Source organism: Pogonomyrmex barbatus, unplaced genomic scaffold (genome assembly GCF_055798465.1).
Source record: "Pogonomyrmex barbatus isolate J1 unplaced genomic scaffold, ASM5579846v1 scaffold11, whole genome shotgun sequence".
Taxonomy (NCBI): domain Eukaryota; kingdom Metazoa; phylum Arthropoda; class Insecta; order Hymenoptera; family Formicidae; genus Pogonomyrmex; species Pogonomyrmex barbatus.
In genome coordinates this window covers 2,743,483-2,763,939 of record NW_028297107.1, presented here as the reverse complement: position 1 = coordinate 2,763,939, position 20,457 = coordinate 2,743,483, and the positions used below count along the sequence as shown (strand labels likewise).

General features: G+C 43.5%; 2 protein-coding genes and 1 long non-coding RNA gene across 9 annotated transcripts in view; 1 reads left to right on the top strand and 2 right to left on the bottom strand.

The window, feature by feature from the left end:
• Window positions 1-347: 347 nt before the first annotated feature.
• Window positions 348-4,304, bottom strand: LOC148937711 (uncharacterized). The gene is made up of 2 exons (XR_016138015.1): window positions 3,592-4,304; window positions 348-3,008 (listed from the first exon to the last, which is right to left on the bottom strand). It is a non-coding gene; the product is annotated as an uncharacterized LOC148937711 (long non-coding RNA).
• Window positions 4,305-4,585: 281 nt separating this feature from the next.
• shd (cytochrome P450 family 24 subfamily A member shade) lies at window positions 4,586-19,523 on the top strand. 6 transcript variants are annotated; one of them, XM_011633099.2, is made up of 11 exons: window positions 4,586-4,804; window positions 12,848-12,983; window positions 13,360-13,497; window positions 14,454-14,652; window positions 15,374-15,564; window positions 15,824-16,022; window positions 16,409-16,571; window positions 17,118-17,284; window positions 17,430-17,508; window positions 17,584-17,787; window positions 17,889-19,523. In XM_011633099.2, exons 1-11 carry the CDS (start codon window positions 4,784-4,786, stop codon window positions 18,000-18,002), a joined length of 1,611 nt encoding a protein of 536 aa, XP_011631401.2. In that variant the 5' UTR covers window positions 4,586-4,783; the 3' UTR covers window positions 18,003-19,523. The 6 variants fall into 6 exon arrangements, with proteins under 6 accessions (XP_011631401.2, XP_088927217.1, XP_011631402.2 ...); XM_089071091.1 differs by lacking the exon at window positions 4,586-4,804 and adding an exon at window positions 6,329-6,558; XM_011633100.2 differs by lacking the exon at window positions 4,586-4,804 and adding an exon at window positions 6,565-6,966.
• Window positions 19,421-20,457, bottom strand: part of form3 (FH2 domain-containing protein formin 3) — a 61,524-nt gene continuing 60,487 nt past the window's right edge. For both annotated transcript variants that reach the window (XM_089071084.1, XM_089071085.1), the window contains exon 26: window positions 19,421-20,318. In XM_089071084.1, the coding sequence (XP_088927210.1) occupies window positions 20,061-20,318 (258 nt within the window). In that variant the 3' untranslated portion in view covers window positions 19,421-20,060. The remainder of the gene's footprint in view (window positions 20,319-20,457) is intronic.

Below are 20,457 nucleotides of genomic sequence, written 5' to 3'. Positions count from 1 at the left end.
GCTGCGAATAGTAACGGGAAAATTGAGCGAAACAACATTTCGACCTCGATAATTCTTCGGGACATTGATAATTGCTTGAGATAATTACTTGATACCTCAATTTGACGCGCGGTTATATCTGGTTACATTGCGCTGAATATTAAAATAATCATTATTCGAAGGTCCCAAAAGGAGGATGAAATTGTCTCGTAATTAATAAATGTCACTTTGTATGAATATTATTTTGCATATTTATAATATAATGTTTTGTGATTTAACACACCGAACGATCATTTTTTTTTAACAGATATTTGATATTTGTCGTTTTCGCGGACGCCGAGGCAATTAGCTCGAGAGAATGTGTGCTCTTTCTTTTTTTTTTAGAGTACCATAAGTAATGACGTTGGCTAGAAAAAATCACTGCACTATAATCTCCTTAGATTATCTCTCATAAAGAGATAATAATCTAAGGAAAATCACAATGCAGAGATTCTTTTTCTTGCTTTCTATCCTTAATTAGAGACACATTTTTCCCATATTTATTATTAAAAATACACGCCTTGTAACGTTGCAACTTATACGTTAAAAAGTAAACACTATTTCGTAACATTGTGAAACTTCATGATGAAATATAATCGAGAGAGTCAACTCGTTAGAGTTGATCGATCCATAGAATTCAGCCGGTGCCTTTTCGTCCCTACGCGAGATATTCTTCTGCCCTTTACCCGCTTGAAGTTAAAAATAGTAAAACGTCTCTCATTAAAGCTACAGGTCGGCAAAAATTTGCATAATTTATTGAACAGGTTTTTGAGAGACGCAGCATGATACGACAGATGCGCCCTTTTTTTCAGCAGCCTCATTAATTGCGCAAGCTAACGGTACGGCGCTCATAAATTAGCGTCCGCGTTGGGAAAGAATTCGCTCGTTCCTCGAGCGCGAGTTTGATCCCCGACTAGGCTTCAGGGCCGAATTCACTTATCGCAAGTCTCAAGGAGAAATCCACCACAGGTAACATTTAGCGATAGCGAGACGATTTAAAAAAGGGGCACTAACGGGAAAGCAGGGGGTTAATTAAATCCGCAATTGCAAAACTTCCCCGGCCGGTTGGGTCGAATCGACGTTTAAAAAGGAGGTCGCGCTAGATCGTAGAAAACGATTGTGTCGCTTATTAATATCGCTAGTCGCATTTTGCGTTCTGCGGCGCATTTTTGTACCTACTTACGGAAACTTAGCTCCGGCCAGACATACGCAATCGGAGAAACACGACCGACGCGCGTTCCACGCTTAAGAGATTAAAAGCAATGCATGCCTGCTCGTTAATATTCAGATGTGGACGGCGGGATTTGATGGTGCCGAACGTGCTGTAAAGATATAAACTGTCATCTCGATGATTCGCAGAAATAAAAATGCCTATGACGATTGAAATTAATCGCTTGATAATCACGCGTAATAACAAGTTAACTACAGTTATTGCGTGAATATTAACCCTCTCGTCCCCATTGCGGCCATATGGCTACATTTGGGGTTTTGAATTAAAATATTGAAATTTGATATTTGTAAATATAACAAGTTTCTTTTACTTTGATATATGTATATGGCTTTTACATATACATATTCGATATATATTTTGAAAAATTTGAATTATTTCAACAGCTTATATTATAATACAAAAAAATATTTTTGTACAGCTGTTAAATAATTTGTACGAGAGTTTGAATTGAAGAGTTGATGAGATCTAGACAAAAAGTTAATAATCAAAACAGAATAGTACGGGACAATTTATTTTATAAGGAACAAGGAGAGAGATTCGATGTTTTTGAAAATATTTTTAAATATGACACAACTGCGGAAGAACGGAGAGGCTTTTGAATTTTATATCGGCATTTCATATCGGAACACGATAGACACCTTTGTAACTAGCGATTCTGCTTCTCGAGCGTATACTTCCTCGTATATGCGTATACCGTACCGTATCTTCCGTGGGTTGGCCTATGCCGTCTCGACGCTCGCTTTTACTTCGTTTTATTCCATTCGAATAGAAACGAGTTCCGATCGACGTCTCATTCCACGTGTTCACGCCCCCTTATGTACGTGATAGAGCTACATCATTTCCCCCTGACCCGGTCTAGCCCGTTCTATGCGGCCGTCCGTTCCACTCCGAACGGCGTGGACTCACACCATTATGAGACGACGGACAAATATCTAACCCTTAAACGGAACGGAAGAAATCCTTTTAGAGCCGTCGGCTTTTCGGCCGTTAGGTGGTCCTTCAAATATCGAGAATCGATAAAAATGGTTAAATTTCCCAAATAAAAGCGCTCGGGTGTCCGTGGCGTGAAAGGGGCTAGAACCGAATTTACCGGTTTCTTCGACCGCTATTTGTGGGACAAGCTTCCCTTATCGCCTGTATATATTTTTATATTCCGTTCCAAGTTAATTACGCTATGAATATTAATCTGCTGATTATAAGATTCATTTTTAGGCTCCCCGGGGAGGATGCGAGAGCCTAAAAACGAATTCCCCCATCTTAGGCACGTCACCGCGCGCCACTCCCGTCTCTCCCTTTCCTTCCCGAATTTATTATCCCGGATTTATTTCGCTGCCAGTATTTCACCGGACATTTCCAGTTTTTAGAACATCTAGATAAGCTGCAACTTTGCCGTTGCAGATCTATTTTCTGCTCGGCGTGGAGGACAGTTCGCTCTAATCTCTCGCTCCGGTTTTCAAGTCTTTCTCGATCCTCTCCCGATCTCGCTTGCTTAGTCCCCCTTAGTCGGAGTTGTTTACGCCCTTCGTGGGGGGACGACGCCGGTTGTTCGATCCGGTTGACGGCCGTTACGCATGATCGCGCAAATTCACCACGAGACGCCGAGATCGATTTGGACGCACAAATTAGATGTCGTCTCCCCACGTGCGTGACTTCTCACCCGAGTACGCGTGTGATGCACGTTCTCATTATTCCGAAGAGACATGACGGGCGGCTGCCTTTTCACGGATGGTTAGCTAAGGCTAACAAACTCGCGGATTATCTGTAAATTTGTAAATATATTTATTAGAATATAATTTGTTTTATAAAAATGTTATGTCAAAGAAGCTTCCGATCACGCGGATCATGCAAATCTCAATCAAATACGATGTCGAGAAAAACGGACGAGAGTGATGAATAAAATTACCGTTGTTTTCGCTACGTTCGCGGTAGACCTACAGTCTATACCCTATCTTGCCTCCTATTACGTTATCTCTTTATTCATGAATCTCACAAGCTGTTATCTAATCAGCGTACGCTCGAATAATTGATTACATTTAGGGGTCATCCATATGTTGTAGTAGGGCGATAACTTCTCGACCTCCCTAGAAATTTTTACATGGTAATGCTCGTTATTTCTTCGTCACATTAATTAACCCTTCGATCTCGGAGCGAGAAAAAATATGTCGAGGGTTGGCTTTTAAAATTTTTTTTCCGTGACAAGAATACGGGACGAAAAGATACACAAAAGCAAATAAGACAGTTCGAGAGACTGAATCCTGAAGCGGAGATTTGCGTGACCTTCGGTTCAAAGGATAGTAAAAGAAATGGCGGAAGTTTAAATGACAACTCGAAAGCGGACGTACTCGTGGTGACCCGATGGCTATTTTTGTATGAGAAAAAGACAAGATGACGAGAATGACAAAGGCGAGGACGGTTGTTACAGCATCCCGTAGCGACGGCGGGACGCGCTGGAGGATCGGTGTCCCCCGACTCTCGGGAGCGACTCGCATCCTTCTCGGCGGGGGAGCGTTCCAGCGCCATCTGCGATCCGTTCCGGGCCGTCAGTCATCCGAAACCCCCACCGCGTATACGCGGATTCCCACTGGATCCCATGGGGCCCCACCATCGGCGACAGCCAACCATGTCGCGGCGCTGTCGCGGGACCGACGGGCAGGGTACGATGGGGCATGTAAACAGAGGACGAGGAGATAAGAGAATTCGTCTCCGGTGACGTCGTGAGACGGAGATGGATCGGCGGGCTCTGGCCCTGGCGTCCTCCGCGATTCCTTCGCGAGGGGACAAAGCGAAAGAGCGAGAAAGGACGAGACCAGAGAGGGCGAGGCAGCCAGCGGCCCCGTCTCCCTGTTTCCCATAGACCTCGTGGTCCTCGCCGCTAGCCCCCCCCTTCTTTGTCCGACGTGCCACCATTCATAAATCCGATCGATCCGCCAGACAATGCGGCAATTAACCGCGATTAAAGTTCCTTTTGCCGGACATTCGCGTCTCCCGCTAGTCCCTCCGTAACTTCGTTCCTCTTCTCTCGTGTCTCTCCTCGCGATCTCTTCCTCCCTCGGCTCCCTTCCCCCTTCGTTACAGGCTCAGGCTGCTCTTCTCACTCCCACGTTCGGGTCGCGAGCTTGTTCCCCTCTCCGTCCGCGGCGGTCCTCTCTCTTCCCTCTTCCTTCTTCTTCGGTCTCCCTCTGTCCTCCTTCTCCTCATCATTCACCCGCTCTTCCTCCACCTCGGTTTCTACCTCCACCTCCATCACTGCCAGGCTTCTTCCTCCTCCAACCCTGTCACGCTTTCGGAGTTTTTGGAAAACACGAGGGTTCCCGAGGAACTTTTTGGGATCAGTGCCGTCGTGGCTGTCCAACGAGTTGGTACACAATACGTTCACCGTCATCATTGTTGTCACGGCAATCCGAGTGGACGCGATTGCTGCTGTTGCATTCGGCTTCAGAATTTCTTCATTTCGTCAATTTCCGCGGAAAATCGCGCACAGTATCAGATATCATCGGGATCTACGGTGCTGAATCGACCTTAACGACGGCGGCTATGATAACGCACTTGAAGCCCGTAAGTTATCTCTAAGACAGTTTTTAACATTTTGCATTCTCATCAAGCCAGGGAAATTGTGATTTTTTTTGAAAAATCATTATCTTAATAATCATTATCTTAATTCAAAATTGTGTGTTGGAATAAATTGTGTTGGAATAAAAATCACATTCATTACGATTATTCGCACAAGGATTGATTTTATACTACTTATTTCTTCCAGTTATCTGAGAAAGTTTGAGCTAAAAAGACTTGAAAATTCACTATGGAGTTCCATTTATCATGGAATCAGATTTATACTAATAGTATTGTATCAGATATTTAACACGTGCAAGGCATTTGATTCTAGGAACTTTGCGTGTACGACTAATGCATGTGTTTATGTTTATCGGTTCAATGATTTTCTAGTGCAAATGCGGGAATAGCATTAGAATAATATGCCATATTTATAGCCTATATTTAAATGCTAAGTGTGGGCATTTAATATATCTGTTACTCTATAAAGTTCGGATTTTAAAATGAAAATGACAAAGCTAGCCTGAAAATCACAAAGCTAGTTTGTCGATTATTAAATATGAAAGTATAAAGCTACTTTTAATAATAATTTAATGAATTTAATGAACAAAATTATTTTCTTATAACTTTTTAATTAACATTATATTTTTATATTTAATTCTATACACAAAATAATATAAAAATTATATTATTTAACAATTAAACAGATTAATTTTTCAATTGAAATTTTGTCACATTAATTAAAATACATTCTTATAATCAAAATTTGTACACATGAGTGAAATGTAGAAAAATCGATTACACTTTCATTAAATAATAATAATTATAATGAATTATAATCAATTAAAATTTTATCATTTATGCATTTTCAAGTTTAAATAAGTTTCAATGTTATTACACCCAGGTTGCATTAACAGTATTATACATCAAGGAAACCTGGCCTTATACCTATACAAAAAAAAAAAGAAAAATTAAATAAGAACATGGAAAACGTTAAAAATATTAAAAGGAAGTCGCGTCTATCGGCCGACAATTAGCTCTCCGATAAAGAGACCAAGGAAGAAAGAGAAGATCGCGAGCGCGAGCGCGAGCGATCGTTCGATCGATCGATCAGCGAGGAAGAACGCATTCCTGGCCGCGGTGCGATCCCGCTTTTTACGAGACACCCTATAAGACGAACGGGCCGTATGTGCCCGCGCGCGCTTGCAGCTATCTGTTTTTACGTACGCACGTATATCCATCGGGGAACGAGACCATCGGCCGCTACTACCACCTGTGGCACGAGCACGCGAGGCGTTCCACGAGGATTTCCGGGTCCGCGCCGCGATCGCGCGCGTTAGCCGTGAGAGGTAACTCGCGCGCGTCGACTCACGCGCGCGCGCGCAGCGCGCCGCGCCGCGATCGCGCTCGGAGCTCCCGCGTGCCGTTCCGTTGTAGGATCGGCGCGAGTAGACCAGACCGGGTTGGATACAGAGAGCGAGAAGAATTCGGCACGGATAAGTCGCGCCGCCGGGCCGAGACTGGTGTGTAGGCGCCGTGACATACGATACACACCTACACGTGCGCGCGTGAACACACGCATAGGAACGTACGCACGCGTGTGTGAGCGGCGCGATAGCGACGCGTGGACATGCGTGCGATTTGCTGATCGCGTTACCGCGGACGGCAGTGCTCCGCGGCGGTGCTCCGCCGGGGGCCGAGGAGGCGATCGAGGGGCGAGTTTTTCGTGTCGCGCGCCGGAGCGCGCCGGACACGCCATGGTAATCACGGCGATCACGATCGCGGGATCGCGCGCGTCGTCGCGCGAATTCCGGTTTACGCCGATTTCCAGTGCGAGAGGAGGTGCGTGTCGGGTGGTCCTCCTCTCTCCCCCCCCGTCTCCCCTCCTCCTTTCCCCCTCCGCCCCGATATCCCGATCGCGGAAGTGCGCGCGAATCTCTCACCCGTTACCACACGATTGACGGCGGCGGGTCGTGGATCCTGCGCGGGATCGAGCGAAAAGAGTTCGAAGGAAAAAGAGAAGAAGATAAAGAGGCGCTCGTAAGCCGCCTGTGTAACTTCGGCGAGTTCGTGTCCCGGGAACAATGCGGTAAACAGCTGCCTGTGTTTATCCGCGTGACAACGGGAGCGCGACAGTGACGCTGACAGTTTGACAGCTGACGTGTGAGGTAAGGTACATTCTTTCTGCTTTACACGACGGCGTGCCGGGAATCGCGAGAGCTCGTCGAAATTACACAGCGGTTCGCTCGGTCCCCCTTCCCCCTTCCGGCTTAATCGCGAGAGACCCCGTGAAAATCCGCTTACAAAATAATAATCCGTTGTTGTGAGAAATAATTTACTATCTCGCTTAAAAATATAACGGCGATAGGGGGCTGATTTCTGACGTTTAATAAGACGAGAAAGATGCACGCTCAGCCGAGAATACGTCAAAACGTATTAATTCCCTCCGAAGTCTTGCCAGAGTACAGGACGTTGCAAAAGGTAGATGGGAAAGCGAGTGTATGAGAGATAAAAGATGAAGTGTCGATTACTTTTTTGTCCTTTTTTTCTAACGGTCTGGCGAGTGTGATATTTACATCCGAATAATAAAAGTTTTGTTATTGTACAGAGTAAAGTATGTAAAGAGAGACACGGCATGTCGCTTGTTTGTAAACCGGAATAATAGTCACACGTCGACAATCTTTTCCTGTTATTGAGGCAATACGTATCTTCTCTCACGCGAACGTATCTCGGCGCGATAACCAACAACACGTTGCACATTCTCATCCGACCTGCGCTATCGTATATCTGTCGTACATCGTAGGACTTTTCCTGCCTTCAATTCCTCGCGTCGAAGAGAAACATTGATAAAAAAAAAAAAAAAAATCATTTGAAAAATCTCCCCTGAAAATCTTCACGCGCCGTTTTTCTCCTCGGTGGTCCTTGGCCTTATCTCGCGGAACACCCTATATATCGGCGCTCGAGACCGCCTTTTCCGGGGCGCGGGGGAACGGGACGGGGGGAGGGCGGCCCTTCGTTTAATTGCGACAGACGGTCGGCACAAGTTCGAGACGGCGGTCAATCATTTTATTTGCGAAATGTTAAGTGCCGCGCCGACACGCGGTGGTAATTTGCTCGATGCCCGCGCGCGGCGATTACGGCGATTACGGGCCGGCCGTAAGGAGGATAAACCGTACCGACCTGAAAGCGCGGCGTAATCGCGCGAGAAACGGGAACCGCAATTTCCCGAATGCCGCATATAATAGGGGAACGTTATACGGAAACGACGAGATGCGGATTCGTGCAATCGCGGCGATCCTCGGCGCTCCGTGCGTCGCCCCGTGTCTCCCGGATGCTGCGAAAACCTCTCGGAGTCATCTCTCGCGGAAGTTCTCTTCGTTTCGATTTCGGAACGGAATCTCTCCCTCTTTTTTATTCTCTTTTTTTTGAACGGAAAAAACGAGAAATCACGGAGAAGTCCGAGTGCAAGCCCTCGGAAAACGCTCAACCGAAAACGGCAGAAATAGTTGGCGAATTATTCATTGTTCCTATTAAAAAGATAAGACGATAGAAAAATTTGATAAAAGGACTTCGACACGGAGTGACACAACGCGCCGACCTCGACGTCGATTTCGAGACGTGTCGATAATTTTACGCTCGAGTTCGTTATTATTACGCTATTCCTGGATCGCGTACGGAATAAAGTAAAGGAAGGCACTTTATCGGTGGGTTATCGAATGAAAGCAAATAATCGCGTGTGTCCGACAAATGGGTCAACTAATGAGATAATATTCCTCGTTTACTATTAACTTATGCCGCTGTCTACTGTCTACGGAATTTACACTTCTTCTTCGGCGTTTCTTCCGCGAACGCAGCAGGAAGACTTGTCATTTCCACTCTCGGTAAACATTTCCTCGAATCGCTCGCTACGATATCGCGAGCGATAGGCGACGAAGAGGAATGTAAGTCACGAAATTTTCCATGCCACACGCTACCTACGGTAGCACGTATCCCTTTTGTGATACGATATTTTCGAGGGTGGCCGATCGTCGGGAATGGACTCGAGATTAAAGTATCGATAAAAGTCGAGACAATTGTGACGCGGTTATGCAAATACAATGCGCTACAAGCGAGACGGAAATATAATTAGATCTCTCGATGACCCGCCCGAGATACAATTCCGTCTACAGGTGGAGAAAAAATGCCGAGTAACCTAGCAATAAAGTTTATGATTGAGTGGCGCTCTCTCGCGAAAGTGGATAATAGCCGTAACTGTATCATTAACGAGGCGCGCGGCGTGCACACGGCATTATTCATCTCTCGTTCATTTAATTGACAGGCGTAACGTTCGAACAGAAACGGAGCTGGGCGATAAAACAACCGAGATCGCCGTACGGGGATTTATCAGCGTTCTCCCGATTTCCTCGCGAAGGTGGTTGACTAATCGACCGATTCTTCCCGCAATTCACCCCTCCAATTCGACTCCTTGACAATTCGGCTCGTCTGTTCCGGAAGCAGAGATTATTACGTCACAGTCTTATCTTTCACGAAACGATCGTGAGCGAGATTCTTCAAAGAGGACCCCGTTTTTCACGTGAAATTATACATTGCAAGTTACATGTTTCGCGCTGATGAACGCGGAGAAAGGCAGAAAAGAAAGAAAAGAGAAGAGAGGAGGAGAGGTGAAAGACGAAAGGAGAGAAAGAGATAACGATCCAGCTACGCGTCTCGTCACGCGTAATCGGACGCAGCCCGGCCGATTATTTTTCTCGTTCTTCCCCCCCCGCCTGTACTTCTTCTTTCACTCACTTGCGCTTTCTCAATTGCTCCGCAGCAATAATCCTTTATTTACTGGTCGGCGGCGACATGCTGCCATTCCAAAGTCTTCGCACACAATTACCCGCGTGTGTTATTATCTCACGACGCCGCGGTGGCTGCGCGACGACGCACGCGTGCACGCGTGCGTGCGTGCGTGCGTGCGTGCGTGCGTGCGTGCGTGCGTGCGTGCGTGCGGCGTAAAGAGAGCGAAATTTGTCCAATCAGTAGCAAGTCGAAAACAGTTTTATCCAGTCCCATGTAAATACGAGAACATTTAATGCCTACGGTATACACACGATGCCACATACAGGGTGATTCATAATTACGTGCCGGTATCTCTGAGCGAACTTAAAACGAAAAAAAATTATTACAAATATTTTATTTTCGGAATTGCGATACATCGTATATAAAAATATTTGAAATTTTGTACACTTTTTTTCAACTATTTGAATTCGTCGATCTCAATATGAAGCCTTGTGTGGGATCAATGTCTTTTTTCTTATCTTTTTTTAGATAAGATCCAAAGCGTTTGTATGATAGAAGAGAGTAGACATCGTAAAAAAAAAAAAAATGAAAAACATTTTCTATAGGTGCACTGAACATTAATTATTAGATATTTATTAGAGTTTCCATTCAAAACCCGATTTCGATCGCCGACACTAGTTGAGCGAGCCAAGAATATTCTATTTATAAAATAAAACAGGTTTTAATAGGATGCAAAAATTTGTAAAAAGTAGATAAGTTAAGAAAAATTAATAGAAATTAATTTCATATAAAATCATTAAATTTATACTTATTATAATACTCAACGTTGTCCAAGTGGTTTTCTTATCTTATCGTGTGAGGACAAAGGATTTGTGAGGACAAAGAAACAATTCCCATCGCCAAACGAGAACTAGGATCATTATTTCCTTGACACTTCAGAGTGTTTCTTATTTTTCAAGATATTCGCGATTGTTTGTGTCTACCCCACAAATCCGAGTGAGAGTCCGCTGATGAATCAAGGGTCGAATTAACATTTAAAATGCATTTAAGACTTTTTTATCGATTTTACGTGCGTCCATGTAAAATCAGATAGAGTAAATGTTGAGTGAAGGTAAACAAAGATCAGAGTCACGTTATTAGGGAAGAATGCGGCTCCGTCGGAACGCGACGATCGCGTGCACCAGCTCCACGTTCCTCGGCGGATACCTTGAAAAGACTCTCATTGCCGGCGGGGGACAGGGATACCGTGCCAACGAGATCAGACGGAGTGTTCACGTAGCGGTGCGCTTAATTAAAGTCATTAATGAGAGGGAACAATGTAGCCGGCCGGGAGGCTTCGGGACGCGTCCCGTGTATACGGAAGCCGCCGCAAGAAAATGCCGTGAAATGCGGCGCCGCTCGTCTGCCCCCTCCGTTCGGGTGTTTTCTCCCCCGACGAAAATCACGTGTTTTTACTTCGGCGCGTCCTCGTTGTGCGCGACGAGCGATTTATTGCGATTTTTCTGAAAACGGCATAATTATCTTAATCGCGCTCTTTATTTACCCAGAATAAATAAAAGGGAGAGCTCCAAGGATGTGTTGGGAGATACAGCGATAAAATGAACGCGAATAAAATGGATTGTACTTAAAACAGATTCTGACCTCAGTTACACAGTTTAATGCGAACAACCGGGAGAGAGAGGGGGGGGGGGGCGAGCCAGGAAGGAATTCAAGTTCAATGTTCGGCCTCAAGTTGGCCGGAGAATTCGCAGTGTAATCTTTTCTTCTCGTGTCCGCACAGTCCGCGCAGAAGAAGACGCTGTGACATTGTTCTCGCGTTTGACGCTATTTGACTTCGTTGACGCATTAACGTTGAATCGGTGTCGGGCATATATATATATAGACAGATCCTTCACCCTCGGTTCAGTACGGCATTGCGGCACCCGCACAATTACACACTGGTTATCGTTTATATTATTTTCTTCCCGATCCGTGTAACAGCTCCGATGCGTCAGCGGCTCAGAACGAACGAACGAGCGAGTGAGCGAGGGAGCGAGGACACGAAAGAGAAGCGGAGAAAAAGAGAAGGAAAGAGAGAGAGAGAGAGAGAGAGAGAGAGAGAGAGAGAGAGAGAGAGAGAGAGAGAGAGAGAGAGAGAGAGGGGTCGAGGATCATCAGGGCAATACCGGGCGCGCGTTATCGGCGAATTGCAAATAGAGAAATCGCGCGGTCCGCAAATAACACTGGGGCACTCAGTCAGTCGCGAGGAGATCCAAAACGGCCGCTGCTATTCGCACGCTTTTCACCCTTTATCCCGTTCTGACTTGGCCTCTGTTTTTCTTTCTTTACCTTTCTTTTTTTTTTTTATCATTCTCTCTCTCTCTCTCTCTCTCTCTCTCTCGTACTCTCTTTTTTTCTCTGTCCCTTTCTCGGTGAGAACCGCCGACAAAAAATGCGTGATGTTTATTGCTCCCTTCGCGTCGGCATCGCACGCGTTTTTCCAGTGCTAAATCGAAGCGCGAACGGTGTCTTATCGAAGCCGCGCGTGAAACCGGCACGCCGATTGCGAAGAACGCGTCCTCGCCAATTACAGCTGAGTTAAACGTGCGGATGTGCACGAGGCCCTATCTTTCTTTCGCTCTCCTTCTCTCTCTCTCTCTCTCTCTCTCTCTCTCTCTCTCTCTCTCTTTGTCTTCGTAATGCGTTCACGAGATTGTACGGCGTTGCCTTTATCCTATCGAGCATCACGCTCCTCTTTGCAACTATAAGTAGGGCCGCAAAGGTATACAGAGAATTGCAGATCGCGCCTGAGAAACTACGATCGCGCGAGAAAAAGTAGCTTGGTATTCTCTTAGTATTTTTTGAGAATTGAAGTCGGTTCACGTTCCCTCTCTCTCTCTCTCTCTCTCTCTCTCTCTCTCTCTCTCTCTCCGAAAGTCAAAACTCCCGAAACCACTCGCATCCTCAAATCGGAATCGTCGATCGGTGCGACGTGGGGCGTCCAAATAATGACTCAAAACCCGTTCGAGAAGAGCGCGAGAAGATACGGGGCGCCAGTCGTAGTCGTAACTACATATTTCGACCGACGTATCCGTGGGAGAAGAGACACGAGCGTCGTTTCGCGCCGAGATAATCGCCCCGCGTCGCCCGCACGTTTGTTGGCACGATAAGAAAGAAATTTATTTTCGCGCTCCCGCGCTTCTCGCGCGAGCTAGGAAACGGAATCGATCCCGCGATCGCGTCGGGAAGAGAGTCCTTCCCTCCTCTGTTTAATCCGCCTGGCCGCAGGGATTCAACTGGAGGATGTTGCTGTCCGGAGCGTGGTTCGAGACCATCGCAGCGGCGCTGCTCGCGATCCTGGTGTTGGCTACTGGCTACCGGCCACCCTGGTGGTTCTGGACCAGGAACTACAACGCAAACGCCGGTAAGTCGCGGATCCCCGATCTGCGGATCTCAGTTCAACCCTTGACACCCGCGATATCGGTCAATGATACCGCCTGTGTTTGTCTTCTTTCTCAGCTGTCATTTTTATCGCTACCGAGTATTGTACATTTGCCGAACGTTAGGTTCAAGTTAAGAGAGGATCGTTTTCTAGTCGATAATATTATAGAGCAATGTCACGAGCCGCACTTGAAAGCCTTTTCAAAGAAGAGTCTTAATCAGAAAAGTCATTTAATAAACAAAGTTTTAAATTATCGAAGAAATAAAAAACTCGGGATGATCTGAGCATTATTCTTGCATTACTTAGATATTCTTTTGCAAATTTTTTTTTCATTTAAAAATCCATGATCTTTCCGCAGATACAGGTGACCACGGCAGGAAGTTCAAGACGGCGCGTGACGTACCGGGTCCTTTCGCCCTACCAATTTTAGGCACTAGGTGGATATATTCTTGCTTCGGTTATTATCGGTTAAATAAGATCCACGAGGCGTACAAAGGTAAGAAGTTTGGCCCTTATCGCGGCGTGTTAAGTTCATCGGCTGTTGAACACGCGGCGTTAGACTCTCTTCTCTGGTGCTAATGATATCTCAAGGTTGCGCGATAGAACGAACGACACGGAGAGAGAAGGAAGAGGAGAAGGAGGAGGAGGAGGAGGAGGAGGAGGAGGAGGAGGAGAAGGAGGAAGAGGAGGAGAAAGGGAATAACGCGTGTGAATACGGTTCATTATGTGCTAATAATGCCTCGACTCGTATAATAGTCGATTAACAATTTCGATTAACCGAGCCTTTGATTATACGCAGGCCCGTAAAAAGCTCGCGCGATTAAATCGGGACGAGGGGGAAGGCGGGGGCGTGTCTTCTCAGAGGGTCAGGGTCAAAGATACTCCAATCTTATCGTGGTGAGTCGCCGTAATTACGAGAGAGGCAGAAAAATACGGTGGAGCCTTTGGCAAAAAGCTGCTTATGTCATTGTATTTAAAGTTGCTCGTGTCATGTCGAGTAAATCCGTAAGAAAGAAAATTTATACACACGTTGATTTTACAAGCAAATTATTTATGACATTACTTATAATTATTTATTATTTATAATGTCGTGGATATCATTAAATATTACTTGTCGGCATAATGATAATTGTACCTTCGAGTCGACGGCAGAATCTTTCGTTATTAAAATCCGCTCGTATCTTCTCATCTTCTCGAAACGCGTGTCATTCGGTCGGATTACTTTCCTCTCGCGTGGTAGATCCTCGCGGAAAGTAAGTACGTTGAACCAAGAAAGAGAGAGTGCGTTCCGTTTTTTTTTTTCTTTTACCGGCACCCTCGTCCGGGAGAGCCGCGATCGAGGCGGAGAGTCGCCCCCGCCGGAGATCCGGATACCTGCCCCGTTACGACACGCCCGGACATACGGGTATACGGTATTTTAACATGGCTCGTTATCCCATGATTCAAGAGTAGATCTGAATCGGCGATACGGGCCGCTGTGCAAGGAGGAGGCGCTGTGGAACTGCCCCGTGGTCTCCGTGTTCTCCCGTCGCGACATTGAGGCTGTCATCAAACGGAGCTCGAGGTATCCGCTTCGTCCTCCGCAGGAGGTCATATCCCACTACCGGCGCTCCCGGCGCGATCGTTACACCAACCTTGGTCTGGTCAATGAGTGAGTAGCCCGCCGCGGCCGGCGCGCTCGCCGATTACGCGCCGCCACGCCGCGCCGCGCCGCGCCGCGCCGCGCCGATATCGAGGTCAAGTTTAAGGTCGCCTCGTATAATTTCGGTTCGGTACCCCGAACCTACGCGTTTACCGAACGATCGTGGTGGACGTTAGCGGTCCATTCCGCGCGCGATCTCCACGTACCATACGCCATGGGCGTATCCGGGAGGGTTGGGGGGTTCCCCAACCCCCTCAAAATTGAAAAGAAAATTAAAGTTATGATTTATAAAATCTAATATTTTTCTCATTGCAAATTAGGAAAGAGGAGAGGAGATGGGCTAAACCATCCAAGAAAATAATTTATTAATGACAAAAAATTACTGTTTATGTTAATAGAATTGATAAAATCCTCCTGTTCTGAAAAAAAAATTCTGGATACACTCATACCGTATGATATTAATTAATATCGCGTGGATCTTCTTACATTTATTAACGTATTGCATTACGTAGTAAATTTTTTTTTTTTTTTTTCTTAAGACTTCTCTGTTCAGAAAAAGAGGAAGATTAAAAGATTGCAATTATATTTTGTTTAGATTGATTTTTTTAAATATAGATGTAACGAACAAAAATAAGAGATAAGAGATAGTATTGGTTATCAAGATAAGGGTCGTGCAGAATTTTTGGATGTGCGAGAATAATTGAGTAATTATTGATAATAACTTTAACAGACAAGGCGTGACATGGCAAAAGCTTCGAACCGCCTTAACGTCGGAGCTCACCGGTGCCAGTACTGTATTTGGCTTTTTCCCAGCACTCAATATTGTCACCGACAAATTCATCGATCTAATTCGAGAACGTAGAGCGATCCGCTCCACCGTAAGAGGCTTCGAGGAACTCGCTTACAGAATGGGACTCGAGAGTAAGTCGCCGATGTGGTTTCACGCCTTTTAGAAATCGCTGTGGTCTCTCGTATCTCGTTCGACTTTAATGATCTCTCGGATCGAATTTGAACCTTGCAGAAATATGAGATGTTTATAAAAAAAAAAAAAAATCTTGTTTTAGTTTTTATTTTCTTGCTCGATGAAGAGAGAAAGAACGAGACTGTGTTTCTCTCGTACGCGTTTACAACTTTCGTCTTGCCATATGATAACGCGCTGTATCATTTCCTTCGTCCTTAGGTACGTGCACGTTGATCCTGGGACGTCACCTAGGCTTCCTAAACCCGGATTCTAACAGCAGGCTCACAACGAGATTAGCGGAAGCGGTCAGGATTCACTTCACGGCCTCGCGCGACGCCTTTTACGGCCTGCCACTTTGGAAGCTGCTACCGACATCCGCGTACAAGCAGCTAATAGAGAGCGAGGACACTATATACAAGTACGTCACGCGCACTTGCAATCAATGTCCTCGCTTTCTATTAACTGCGTTACACTGAACGGTCGATTGCTCACCACGCGCAGTTATAACACTACCGAGTTCTTTTGCCGAGTGGTTGACTTTATTTTTACGTTCCGAATAAATGTATCGAGTTTTATATAAAGTCAGAAGATCGAGGTCTTACGATATCAAAGCATTTTGTTTTCTATGAATTGAGATAAATGATTAATTTTTTTTTTAAATTGTTTTTTTTTTTGCTTATTTATATCACATTGTTTTTTTTTGTCCATTTATATCACATCTGATAGTTTGAAATGCACGAGTTTAGAAAGTTTAGTTTAAAATTAACGATCGATAATCGTTGTTGTCTTCTTCTGTTTGCTTAGCATTATCTCGGAACTCGTAGAGACAACGATATTAGAGAAGCAGAACGACGCCAGAGACGAATCCATCGAGGCTGTATTTCTTTCTATTTTGCGACAGAAAGATCTCGATATGAGAGATAAGAAAGCTGCTATAGTGGATTTTATAGCAGCGGGGATACACACAGTAAGAAAATCATGTTGTACTAACTGTAATTGGCGCGCGATTCTTTAGGAATTATTAGTTACGTCTCAACAATGTGTTATAATTTGAATATTTATAAACTGAATGTCAAATATTAATATAAGAAATAGAAGATATATAAATGTAAGACATTTTTCGATCAAGAGTGAATCACGATATCTGATAATTTTATTATTTGAATTTTTATATGTCGAACAATAAAATTATTTTATAATAAAAAATAAATATATATAATAAAATATTATTTATAGTAATAATAAAATTAAAATAATATTATTATTAAATTATAATAATATAAATATATATTTATATATTGGATAAATAATTTATTTTCAAGAAAGCAATTTCCTTTTTATAAGATCATATCAATCTTAAGAACAATCTTAAATCAAGAGACTTTTCAAGATATCGAGATAGGCGTCTTTTAGAGGTCTCTTAATCATCTTTTTTGATCATTGTATCGTTCGGATTGTCAACCCGTGCGATTACTACTACAGGGTTAAAGACACAGTCGTTGGACGTTTGCAGCTAGGCAACACGTTGGTGTTCCTTTTCAACTTGATCGGCCGTAATCCCGAAGTGCAGGAAACTCTTTACAACGAAGCGCAGTCCTTGGCGCCACCCGGTTGCGACCTTACAGTGGATGATTTGCGAAAGGCCAAGTATCTACGCGCATGTATCATGGAATCCTTCAGGTTTTTATCTAACAATTAATAATATTCTTAAAATTATTTTTTATGCTGAACAAACGAGAGAATTTTCCTTTTATTATGATAAATACCTGTAAGTACCTGTTGCGCAAATATAATTTTATGCATTCTGGAATATATTCTATTCCAGAATCGTTCCTACGACACCTTGCATAGCTCGCATATTAGACGAGCCCATAGAATTGGGAGGATATCGCCTCGATCCTGGAGTAAGTTTTAATAAAAATTTGGTTACCGAGGAAATATTTTAATAATTCCTTTTTTCTTGCAATTTTTTTGCACAGACGGTGGTATTATTGCATACATGGATAGCAGGATTGAGCGATGATAATTTCAAAGACCCGTCCAAGTGTCTGCCAGAGAGATGGTTGAAGACATCAACCATACTGCCTCACTCGCCGATGTTAGTGGCTCCTTTCGGAGCTGGTAGAAGAATATGCCCGGGAAAACGTTTCGTGGAGCTTGCGCTGCAGCTTATTCTAGCAAAGGTATGCAAGTTGAACTAAAATATGAAAAAAAAAAAAAAAAAAAAAAAAATAAAGAGAAAAGAATTAGACCGTTCTTACGCTATTGATGGTTATTTATTTAGATCGTACGGGAATTTGAGATCGTCGTCGAGGAAGATCTCGGCTTGCAGTTCGAGTTTATTCTGGCGCCGCAAAGTCCCGTATCGCTCGGATTTCGGGATCGTGTGTCGAGATGATTTGAACGATTTTTATTTACGATTCATCGGCGACTGTTCAACATGAATGTTAATCGAATGAACGAATGATCGTTCCCAATTGTCGGAGCTTCGCTCCGTTGCGCGTACCGCATGAATTCGCGCGGCTTGTTTTTCTTTTTCATCGATTGATTTCCGAGCGTTATCATTTTACGCTCTTGTATGTATTATTTTGTAATATTTCTTTTAATTCGTTGAAAGGAACTCTGTTCGTCCGTTGAGGGTATTTGTTCCTCGATTACTCTTGCATAATGTTATAATATTTATATTTAGCTGTAGGAGCGTAAGCGATTGGGATCTTCTTACCTTTTAAGACATTGACGCACATTGCTCGCAATGCCCCCATATCATTTTCTATCATTCTCAGTTCTACTCTCAGTTTTTCTTTTTTCAATATGTACAGAGAAACAAAATAAATTTACAGAGCCCATGCATATCCTACATTTATAATAAATTAATTAAAATAGAAAAGACGGAACGGTGGTAATGCGATTGCAAATGTGCCCGCGGGTTCCTCAGCCGCCTCACTTAGTTTTATTCATGATAACTAACTAATTAATAGTTAATATAAAAATGAATGTATATATCGACGATTGTTGATCTCATGCCTGTTATATGGAAAATTATTTATGGTGTAATGTCGATTTATTTGATAATTTATTAACGATTTTTGAATTTTCTTTGTCGAAACTTTGTCGTTCTGTATAACTTTCGAGATCAACAATCGGGGTGGTTGAGTTAACCTGCGTCAAAATCATGGTAAATTACACCATATATTTACGGCAATTATACTTTATCAATCACGTAGGAAGCAGCGAGTTTAATTATGGTTTATAGTTATTTATTTCTAAGCTGCGGAGATTTCGTTTACGATGAAAGTAAGACGATCCTGATGTTGCCTGATCGATTGCGCGCACCGGTTGACTAGCCGTGGCTGAATGTTATATTTACGTTACCGTACGAAAGATTTCTATGCAACGTAACCCGTTGACTATCGAAAAAAAGGTTAGTTTTTTCGAATTATTACGCTTTTTAGAAAGCGCCGGTGCCGAATTACATTTCGGGAGTTGATCTCATTAAACATTTCTGTCGAGAGCGCGGTTTTTTGATGCAATTTGAAAATGGATAATAAAAATGATCGTTAATTTACAATTTTGTACATAAAATATGTAGATATTTCTTGTTGAATATAGTGCAGTAAGGTATACATATATACGGTATATATATATATATATCTATAAAAAAAGATCGTGCAATATACGAATTATTCGTGTTTGCAATTATTTAGCAAACCTCATTTTTGTTCTTTTTCGTAAAGTATGTGTGTGTGTATAGTTTAATTGTAAGTTTATTTAATAAAATGTCGCGCGCGGTTTCTCTGTATCGAATTTCGAATTGCATTGTCATGTAATCTGTTAATTTATTTGTCGGACATATATTCTACAATATATTTATCTTTGTTATAACAATAAGAATTATATAATATATCATACATGCACATTAGTCGAGTATGTTACATATATTTTGTATAAATATGTTTTCTCCAGGTTACTAAAGGAAAACTCCCACAATTTGGCGCCAGGCATGAAAAGACCGGGCGTTTCCCTTAAAGTTTCCCGATCATGGCACACAACATGGGCGTCGCGCGCGATAAAGCTAGACTTAGATTTGATTATTTTCTTCTTATCTGAGGACTTGCATTGTTTGGTGTGATAGTGGCGTGTAACTAGATGATAATAGTCTTATTTATTTTGGCTTAACGACTGTGAGACGTGAGGCATAGTAAGCGAAAAAAAAAACAATTTTCGTTATCTAATCTTGCGGGTCTACCTTACGATAACGTTATCAATGCTCTCAGGAGCAGTTGTCGAAACCATTATCCTTAGTACAGCTTATTATCAACTATCAGACTCCGGATTCGGATTGCTCTCGGGTAATACTACGATTTGTTATGTCTAATACTATTGTTAAATGTATAGTCTTCATCAACTTAAAATTCTCGATAACTTTACGATTATTTTTTCTTATCAATGGGACTCGTCACTTGACTATAGCTTTGATACTCTTCGGCAAATTCGGTGTTGAACCCTTGTTGACACTAGCGGCCGTAGGCCTCATAAAACTGTGACTCTTCGAGCCGGCTCGCGGCTGCATCAGTCTGCTCTTCGTCGCGGACGTCTTATCACCGGAAAGCGATCGTCCCCCTAAGATAGATTGACCGACGCTGCTTCCGCTGCTGCTGCTGCTGCGCGAGGTGATCGGTCGACCCCTCGTGACCTTTGGTACGCCAGACATCACCTACGCGTGAACATAAAACTTATATCAAGGATCTATATAAGACAAAAATGTTTTATTTTACAAGGGAGCGTAGGATTAAATTTTTTTTTATATTGATAGAAATTAAGCTCTATCATTTCTGAAATTTTAATATTTTTAG